The 9,714-nt window shown below is 34.4% G+C and overlaps 1 protein-coding gene across 2 annotated transcripts in view; it reads right to left on the bottom strand.

The window, feature by feature from the left end:
• Positions 1-754: 754 nt before the first annotated feature.
• LOC112127465 (putative inorganic phosphate cotransporter) overlaps positions 755-9,714 on the bottom strand; it is a 60,544-nt gene continuing 51,584 nt past the window's right edge. For both annotated transcript variants that reach the window (XM_024228521.1, XM_024228522.1), the window contains exons 3-10: positions 8,774-8,877; positions 4,230-4,359; positions 4,077-4,164; positions 3,742-3,965; positions 3,533-3,685; positions 1,419-1,790; positions 1,195-1,360; positions 755-1,128 (exon numbers count right to left, since the gene is read on the bottom strand). In XM_024228521.1, coding sequence (XP_024084289.1) covers positions 1,073-1,128; positions 1,195-1,360; positions 1,419-1,790; positions 3,533-3,685; positions 3,742-3,965; positions 4,077-4,164; positions 4,230-4,359; positions 8,774-8,877 — 1,293 coding nt within the window. In that variant the 3' untranslated portion in view covers positions 755-1,072. The remainder of the gene's footprint in view (positions 1,129-1,194; positions 1,361-1,418; positions 1,791-3,532; positions 3,686-3,741; positions 3,966-4,076; positions 4,165-4,229; positions 4,360-8,773; positions 8,878-9,714) is intronic.

Here is a 9,714-nt window from a genome sequence, read left to right as displayed (position 1 = left end):
CTGCTAATTGGAACGTCGCGTTGGCGGAGGTATCAGCGGGTTCACTTTGGCAATTCATGTCGAGAGACGTGGTTGTAGAAATCCTTCAACCTGATGATGAGCTAAAAGGCTCGAAATCCGGATCGTTGCAAAACAACTTACTGTGAGTAGGAACTATCTTTTTAAAAAAAGTTGAGTTTTTCAAAGTGGTTTAACCCCTCGTCGACGAAACCCAACGTCTAGTTAGACGTTAACCAATCCTGCATCATAGTAATTGCTTTATTTTAATTTTTTCTAGACTGTAATCCTTATCAGTTAAGATTTCACCAAAACTACAAGATACAACACGTTTATTTTCATCTCATAAACTTTAGGATGTTTTTGTCTGTTAGTAATTCATGAAAGCATTGGAAAATCAGAAGAATCATGGGCAAACCTAGAATTTTCTATTCTAAGTGGCTAAAATTGTTTTCTCTTTGCAGCCAATCGTTAAGCCAGTTTTCCCAGATGTTATTTTAGATACATGAAAGTTTTCACCACGAGCTCTGTCACTCTGTGGCTTTCTGTGACTGCTCATTGGGCTGCCTTGTCATCAAGAACATTACCACTAAAGCTATTAATAGATTCAAAAGGGACATTGTTTACTTGAAGTTTTACTAGGATGGATTTTCTGGATTTCACTATTATGGAAAAATAGTTTTTATATGGCAAACAGACTAGCTCAAGAATCTATGCACATTAGTGACTAAAAGATAAACATATTTTGATTGTAATATTAATTTAGGTAAAAATAAATTATAATTGCAAAACAAATTTGTACATAAATAAATTACATTAAAATTAAAGCCAATGGTACATAATTGATAATTCATAATTCTCTTAGTTTAGATTGCAATATTTTTACAAATAATTTCATTCAAAACAACACCTATCTGCGAATTTCCGATTTTTTCGTAATCTAACTCTAATAAAAAACCTATTATTTAAAGATCGTTTAAATGCCAAGTTTGTTATTTTTTGTAGAGAAAACATTTACATACAATATATACATAAAGCGAGGTACTAATAATATATTAACAGTTGCAGGGTTTTTTTATAGGTTGTTTGTTTTGACTTCTTCTTTTTCTTTACTCTTTTCTTTTTTTTCACCTGAAAATCAAACATATTATATTTAATAAAAAAAATTAAGTTCATTAGACAACATATCGTACTCACTTTGAGACCGTTTCGCTTTCCATGAGACCGTTTCGTCAACAGATGGGGCCGTGAGGTCGTTCCAGGGTTGGACTTCACCAGAACCGAATATTACGTAGAAAATATTAGTACCGACGACCACAGCGAATGAAATCCAGAAAACCTTTCTCCATTCCAGCAAAGTCGACTGAAATCAACGAACATTTCAGTAAGGGTACAAATTTAAATATTATGATTATTTGTACATTTGGCGTCAAGTAGCCGATGAGAGTGGGCGTGATGATCCCAGATATCGCTCCGATGCCGTTTACAAGAGCCATCAGAGTCCCGGCATAGTTCGGAGATAGATCGAGCGCGTTCACCTTCAGACTCGGGTAGAAAAAGCCCATGAAAGCCATGCCTACGGTGAAGAAAGTGGCGACGGCGACTTTGTTACAGCCGGCGTACGAGGCCGCAACAACGCCAAGGCCGGGTCCGACGGATGCTATCGTGGTAAACACCTTTCTGATCATTCCCAACCCCATGCATTTCCTCCGAAGGAGATAGTCGCAGAGCCAACCTGAACCGATAGCGGTAAACCACATGACCAAGAACGGTAGCGCGCTGAGAAAGCCGTTCTGAAATAAAACAACATTTCATAACCAATTGTCTACTGATTTTGATACGATCACTCACTCTTTCCGAAAATAACTAAACACAATAACATCAAAAAGATCTAAAATGATGGCATGATAGAATGTTTTTAATTTCCAGTACATTAAAACTACATCCATTGGGAGAACACCATAATTATCTTGGTTTGGATAAGGGCTCACTTAGCAGACGTCAATAAGGAGGCCGATATATTGGCCAAGGAAAGTTCCATCAGGACATCAAGCCAAACCATTTTGCCACCAAGTTCTAAAGGAAAATAATTGCTCGTTGGTAGTAAAGTGCAGGGCTATTTGGGATTGAGTGAAGTCCCAGTCAGACATTGGCTACCAGTATTGGAATAAGGGCAACAAAGAGACCGATAAATTTGGCAAGTAAAGTTCGTTAAGGACCCCATGCATACCCTTTTTTACCATTTTGCAGCATACCAAATTGACAAAAACAATCCAGCAGAAAATGAGTTAAGGACAAGTCAAGATAGAAACAAGCGAAAAAGGTCGTCAAAAGACCATCGCAAAAATTATCGGAGAATTTTTAAAACTAGTAAGACGTAAATGGATCCCAGCTAATTACACACTCTATCTAGATGGCTCCAAGACCGAATATGGGTTAAAGCCGGTATCTTGTCTTTCGGGCTTAGACTGTGGCTGTAGAACACTGTTCAAGGCTGGGTATACACAACAAAAGAATAGCGAACTACTCGGACGTCCAGGCGTCCTTAAGACAACTAACATATCGGTAGTAATGCTAGTATCAAGGGAACTAAACTAAGGACTTGGAATCATATAACCCTTGGAAAATGTGCCACTGTCTTTACGACACAGAATTGAACACTGGGCAGACAGATCAAAAGGCTGAGTCAAAACAAAATCCCTCTACCCTGACAGTCAGTTAGTAAAGTCTATTAGCATTTGGGATTGAATCCAGTTGTCAGCCATTGGGTCTGCCCTGAACCTTTGTGAGGCTTACTAAATTGGCAAAAACATAAATCCATCATAGATTAAGAATAAGTCATCGGTTCAATAATCCATTACACCATTACAAAAGCTAACGGCAAAAATCTAGACCTAGCATGTGGTAGGACTAGACACCAGGACAAGCTTGTGCAGTTATTGCCCAGAGGAAGAAGAAGCCGTTCTATATTGGTGCAATGTGACTGAGATTCTTACTCCAGCCAGAAAAAAATTACCACACTAAGCGTTGCACATCTGGTGAAAATGAATATTTACGTTTATGTGGATAGTTTTGTTGGATTAAATAGAGTCGTTAAGTCCGTATCGGTTTCACTGAGCTATTATCAAATGTTTTAATTTGTGAGATGTCGTCAGAACGTTCATCAAGAAGTGGTGAATTAGCTCTGAACCATACCATAACCTGTTGACGTTTTATCTCTACGCACATTGTCCGCAGTTGGGAGGTTGATTATTTGAGTAAACTGGAAGGGATTGAAGGTTATTTGAGTGGATTTTTCTCGGGTCAACCTTCTGTCATTTTCATATTAAGACTCCAGCACTGTAATGGGATTCTGAAGGTTTTGATTGGAAGGAAACAGCAAGATCTTATTGACAATTGTATCGTAAAACTCAAACACACAGTCATAAAACGGCAGCAGTCAAATGCATGACATACTAAAAATAGTATCATTAACCAATGGCAAAAATAAACACAGTTGTTAAATAGTAAAAAGTCTAAAAACCGTTAAACGTACTTGAGCAATTGAAAACTTCATGACTGACTTCATGTATTTAGGGAGGTCTGCAGCTATAGTGAAGAGGGCCCAGTCGTGTCCGATCTGGCCTACTATCAGTGCCCATAGAGGTAGAGACATTGCCATTGATAGCCATGGAGTCGGTCCTAAGTTCTATAAACAAATTTCAATAATTAGATCAGATCTTTTTTTCTTATTTTTTGACTTGCCTTTCGCCTTTTGAGACATCCCAGAGTCTCCTTGAGATAGTCCTTCTCTTCTTGCGTAATATAGGGATGAGAGTCTGGATCGCTGTAGACTGTTAAGCACCATAGGATGTACCAGAGGACTCCGAGTGTGCCGAATAAGTAGAAGACATTTGGCCATCCTCCATGCCAATATTTAAGCAACAGGCCAGTAAGTGCACTAGAGACTACTGTACCAATTTGGTTTCCTGAGAAAGACAATATAAGATCACTTTTAAAAATCAAAAAGGAAAGTAATTTTTCAAAAACAGGTTTAATCACTAATTACTGAAATATATAAGTTTAAGTTGAATCCTTACCTGCAAAAACCAAAGCTCCTAGTTTTCCTCTTTCCATCGGAGGAACCCACTGTGCAAGAATTGCGTTTAAAGCTGGAAATGTTGTCCCCTTTAAATAACAATAACATTTTAATTATCGTCTATATCTAAGCTGGAAAAAAAACACTTTCTTACTTCTCCAAGCCCTTCCATGAAACGGACGGCTATCATCCACTTCGGGCCGGCCTGTGCTGCAAGAGGGGTCAACAGAGTGAGCACGGCAGTGCCTAGTATCCCTAAGCCAACCGTGTGCTTACCGCCGAATCTAAAGTACCAAATTAAGTTTAAGATTGAATTTTTATTTTCCAGGTAAAGTAAGTAAAAGTAAATAAATTTCTGTCATGGAAGGTTTAAAGTTCAACTACCCTGAGTGTCCTGGTCAACCCATTTTACAATAGTTTTATGTTTTCGACTTTTTATCACTTAATACACGCACAGCTTTTACCTATCTGTTAGCCTGTCAGAATGGCCCTTTTCGGTATTGATTCAGAGTTTTTATTGGTATGTTGCAGGTTAGGGAGATAAGTAGGGAGAATCAATGAAAACAAACACGGATCTTTTACGGTATACAGATAGCTTAAAAATGAAAATAGGGCCTAAATATGAGCACTAAATGAACCACCGATTTTTCAAAACAAATTATAACGCTATGGAAACATAAGCGCATGTAATAAATAACTAAAATCTCAAGTTTGCAGCAGTGCCAGATATCCAGTCAACTCTTAAGGTCTCCTAGGCTACGATATCAACTACAAAACTAGAAAAACAGAATATTTGTTCTTTATGCCTATGTCAATAATAATTAGTTTGCATGTCATATAACTGAGAAAAAAACAGTAAAAATAAATAAAAATCTTTCAAAAGTTTTATTGAGTTGTAAAATAATTCCGTATTATTTTTTCAATAATTCCATTTTATCCCATTTGTATTTTGAAGCAATGTTTGTTTATACACCCTCAAAAGGTGGTTTCTTTGTATGTTTCGTTCGAAATCTCGCATTTTTACAGGGTGTTTTGCTAATTTAAAATGAAGAAAAACGCATTTTCGTCATGTTTTGGTTTTCTTTAAGCCGCAGCTAGTACTGCAAAGAAAATTTGTAATGGACTCTGCGATGTCGCTTTAGGATAAACCACCATATATGATTTGCTCGGTTCAGAAGTGGAAATTTTCATTTTGATTCCGGAAGATCGCGCGCTGGTCGTCTTACGACCGTTGATGACGAAAAAAGTTTTCGTTACAAATAACCCACAATTAACGACAAGTAATATCAAAGGGGTTTGCAGCAGTGCCAGATATCCAGTCAACTCTAAAGGTCCCCTAGGCAAGATATCAACTCAAAACTAGTCTGGAACTGCTTAAATACCTTAAAAAACATCGATAAATAGTACAAAGCACTAGGTTCCAGATCAGAAATACTTTGGAGTAACGAGCCTGCAGAAAATCTAACAAAAAAAAATTGACCAGTTAGCACAGGACCATATCACAAAATTTCTCAAATGTAAACAAATTGCAATCAGATTAATTCAAATTTTAAAATATATATTCATTAACTAAAGAATAATGTAAATTTGTAAATAATTCTGATAAGTTGAACCTTTAAAATATAAAATTAATTAAATTTACTTTCAAGATTATTAAAATCTCAGTTCAAATATTGACCGTTTTCCTATTACATTCCAAAGTAAATACATTTATCTAAAGAAAAACAATCCAATGTCTAAATGAGAAAACCAAACAAATAAATAAACTAATATAAATGACAAAGTCTTAACATTTTACATTGTTTTCAAGGTTTTAAAAATTAAGCCAGGTATCTCATAATAAACAATATATTAGAATATATATGCATATTTAAATGATTGATCGTTACAAGTCGCTCTGGGAGACTAGCACGACTAAACGAGGCCATTTAGCATATATCAACTGATTGGACACGAATCCTTTCCTTCTAACTGGAATTTCTCTATTTTTTTCCCCCGAGGAAGAACCTTACTTAAAACACTAAAAACAGAAGAAACTTAAAGAGCGGTTGTAGGTTTCAGTGCAACGTAAAAATGAAACGAAACACAAAAACGAGTGACAATAGACATAGTGAACAACCAAATTATGTTGATTTTATCTTTTCTTTGTGCTTTTTCAATAGGTTAAAATTTCGTTTTATAACTTCTGTATTGTTGTTATTTTTTGTCTGTGTTTAATGTAGATATCCAATTTTTGTTGTGTTCGCTATGTTTATTGTTTCTTCTTTATGTTATTGTTTCATATTTCTTTGTTTTTGTTCGTTTTATTAGGCTAAAGTTGGGAAATAAATTTTAGCCAGGATAATAAATTGAATTACTAGATTAACCACATTCCCTCTTTTTCACACCGTCACAATATATATATTTAGCATAAAAGTTCTGCATTTGGTTTGATATAATTAAAAAAGGGTATATCTCTAGAAAGCTTATTGAACGAAAAAGTTATGAAATTCGCCAAAGTCTACCGTGAATTTTTCCAATGAGATTGCAAATTCAGTTGTTTTTATACAAATGTCAAATTTATCCAAAAGATTTAGTTTTTGATTAAAAACGTATTAAAATGCACGTTCTACAAGAGTGCCTTATTAAAGAAAATTGGACATTTTTAATTTTTTTTTTAATTTCCTCAAAAATGGATAATTAAAGCTACGATAAGCTTGTGTGTTAGGATAAGCTTATAAAATTAGGATAAGCTACGAGTAGTTTTGTGACAAATACCGTACAAAGTTGAAAAAAAATCTTGAATAATTGCAAAAGCATTGAAAATCGAACCATGATTTATATGAATTTTTTGTTCCATTTGAGGTGAAGAAGCAGCTGAACATTTGAGCATGAATAGCTAATCAGCCTGTATAATAAAATTTTGTTTAACATTTCTTTCTTTTTGTTCGTTCTATAGGGCTAAAGTTGGTAAATAAATTTTACCCAGGATAATAAGTCGAATTACTAGATAAACCACATTCACTCTTTTTCACACCGTCACAATTTTTTTTAGCGTAAAAGTTCTGCATTTGGTTTGATATAATTAAAAAAAGGGTATATCGCTGGAAAGCTTATTCCACGAAGAATTTATGAAATTCGCCAAGGTCTACCGTGTGTTTTTCTAATGAGGTTGATTTTTTTGAGCATAAAAGTTCTGCATTTGGTTTGAATAATTAAAAAAAGAGTATATCGCTGGAAAGCTTATTCCACGAAGAAGTTATGAAATTCGCCGAGGTCTACCTCGTATTTTTCTAATGAGGTTGATTTTTTTTTAGCATAAAAGTTCTGCATTTGGTTTGACATAATTAAAAAAAGGGTATATCGCTGGAAAGCTTATTCCACGAAGAATTTATGAAATTCGCCAAGGTCTACCGTGTATTTTTCTAATGAGGTTGATTTTTTTAGCATAAAAGTTCTGCATTTGGTTTGACATAATTAGAAAAAGGGTATATCGCTGGAAAGCTTATTCCACGAAGAATTTATTAAATTCGCCAAGGTCTACCGTGTATTTTTGTAATGAGGTTGATTTTTTTTTAGCATAAAAGTTCTGCATTTGGTTTGACATAATTAAAAAAAAAGGGTATATGGCTGGAAAGCTTATTCCACGAAGAATTTATTAAATTCGCCAAGGTCTACCGTGTATTTTTGTAATGAGGTTGATTTTTTTTTTAGCATAAAAGTTCTGCATTTGGTTTGACATAATTAAAAAAAGGGTATATCGCTGGAAAGCTTATTCCACGAAGACGTTATGAAATTCGCCAAGTGTATTTTTCCAATGTGTTTGAATTATTGTTTTACAAATATTAAATTTATCCAAAACATTTAGTTTTTTTTAACAGAGAAAAATTAAATTGCACATTCTACAAGCATACCTTATTAAAGAAAATTGGACACTTTTAAATTTTTTTCCTCAAAAATAAATAGTTCAATAAATTGAACGATGATTTATATGAACTTTTTTCTTCCATTTGCGGTGAAGAAGCATCTGACGAACTTTTTAGCATGAATAGCCAATCAACCTGTATAATAAAATTATTTTACAACATAAATAAGGAAATGAATACGCAAGTGTGTTTATTTCCATTTTTTCCTAGAAATATTTTAAAATAATCATTTTACATTATTTTCAAGATTATTAAAATTAAACCAGATATGTAATAATAAAGAATATATTATACTATTTACGCAATTTTAATGGATTGATCGTTACAAGACGTTCTGGGAGACATGACCAGCGAGACTAAGCTACGTTAGTAAACTTAACTGGTTCTGGGACTTAGGCCTTTTCGTGTAACTGAAATCTCCCTAATCTACTACTTTTTCAGTAAAACAACCCCTAATTAAAACACTGGAAAAAGTAAATAGTCAATTAATGATATTACTCATCACTAAACGCAAATAAAGGACCTTAAAGGGTGGTTATAGGTTTGAAAAAAATTTTGAACCCTTTTTAAATAATCGTTGGAAAACAAACGATTAACAAAGAGATTCGGTATAATATAGTAAAACTATTTGATATTATTATTTTTTTTTTTTTTTTTTGAAAATGTATAAAATGGAAAGTGCTGAGTTTTCAAGTGTCTTGTCAACCACCTAACATTTATATTAAAAAAAAGAAACATGTTTATCAATTTTAATCACGACGACCAGTACTTAACCAACTGTCTTGGAATTTACCTTTCGGCGAGGAGGCCTCCCGGGATGTGGGTGAGTACGTAACCCCAGTAGAAGGCGGAAAGTATGAGCCCTTGCGTCTGTTCGTTCCAGTCGAATTCGTAATCCTGAAATTGAAAAGGAAAACGTCCATTATCCTCTTTGCTTCCTCGCGCATTCTACTAGTTATTTTCTACTAGTTTATAATACAATTGTCACGAAACCGGGCCGTTGTTACTGGCACGTTTGGAAAATGAACTACTGCAATTATCTGTCCATTATGCCTAAATATTGTCCTTCTAGTTGACTTTGTTCAGACCCGACATTCAACCCCTGAGCAATCTAAAATTCTAATATAAATTCGTTGTTTTTTAATTGACAAAATGAAAATTTAAAGCAGTTAACATATATTAAAAAATTTCTCAGCGAGGTTTTTCAATAACATAGGCTTGATAACATATTAAGAACTTCATAAAAACTTAATATATAGTGATCATTTTGTTTCTCAGACAAAGGCTCAGATCATTAAAGAATGCTCAGAAGTTAACGCTTGCCAGAAAAAATAATCGCTCTAAACAAAAGCAAATGACGTAACAAAAACCGTGCATATACAAGTGTTTGTTTATTTTTTGATAAACCCAAATTTAAAACTGTGTAAATAAAACGCTGTTTACAATTTCTGACAATGGAAGCCTATGAACGAGGGATCAATGATTTTAATGAAGCATTTTTTACTGATGGTAATGATGATTTCGGAAGTCGGGGTTTTTGTTCTCCAAGCAGGCTTTTGGCTTATTGCTGGCTTCCTTTCTTTGGGTTTCTTTTGTATCCTGGTTTGTCTCCAGTGAGAGGTTGCTTCGCATTCGAAGATAATATGTGTGGTTCTTTCTGCTTCTTCATTGCATAACAAATGGGGTCATTTGCTATTTTTTGGTGATACTAGGTTGAAAAATATTAGACACGTG

The sequence above is a fragment of the Cimex lectularius genome, unplaced genomic scaffold (genome assembly GCF_000648675.2).
Source record: "Cimex lectularius strain Harlan isolate CLEC.00 unplaced genomic scaffold, Clec_2.1 scaffold220, whole genome shotgun sequence".
Taxonomy (NCBI): domain Eukaryota; kingdom Metazoa; phylum Arthropoda; class Insecta; order Hemiptera; family Cimicidae; genus Cimex; species Cimex lectularius.
Note: the sequence above shows the minus strand (reverse complement) of the source record. Positions and strands in the feature narration are given on the sequence as shown.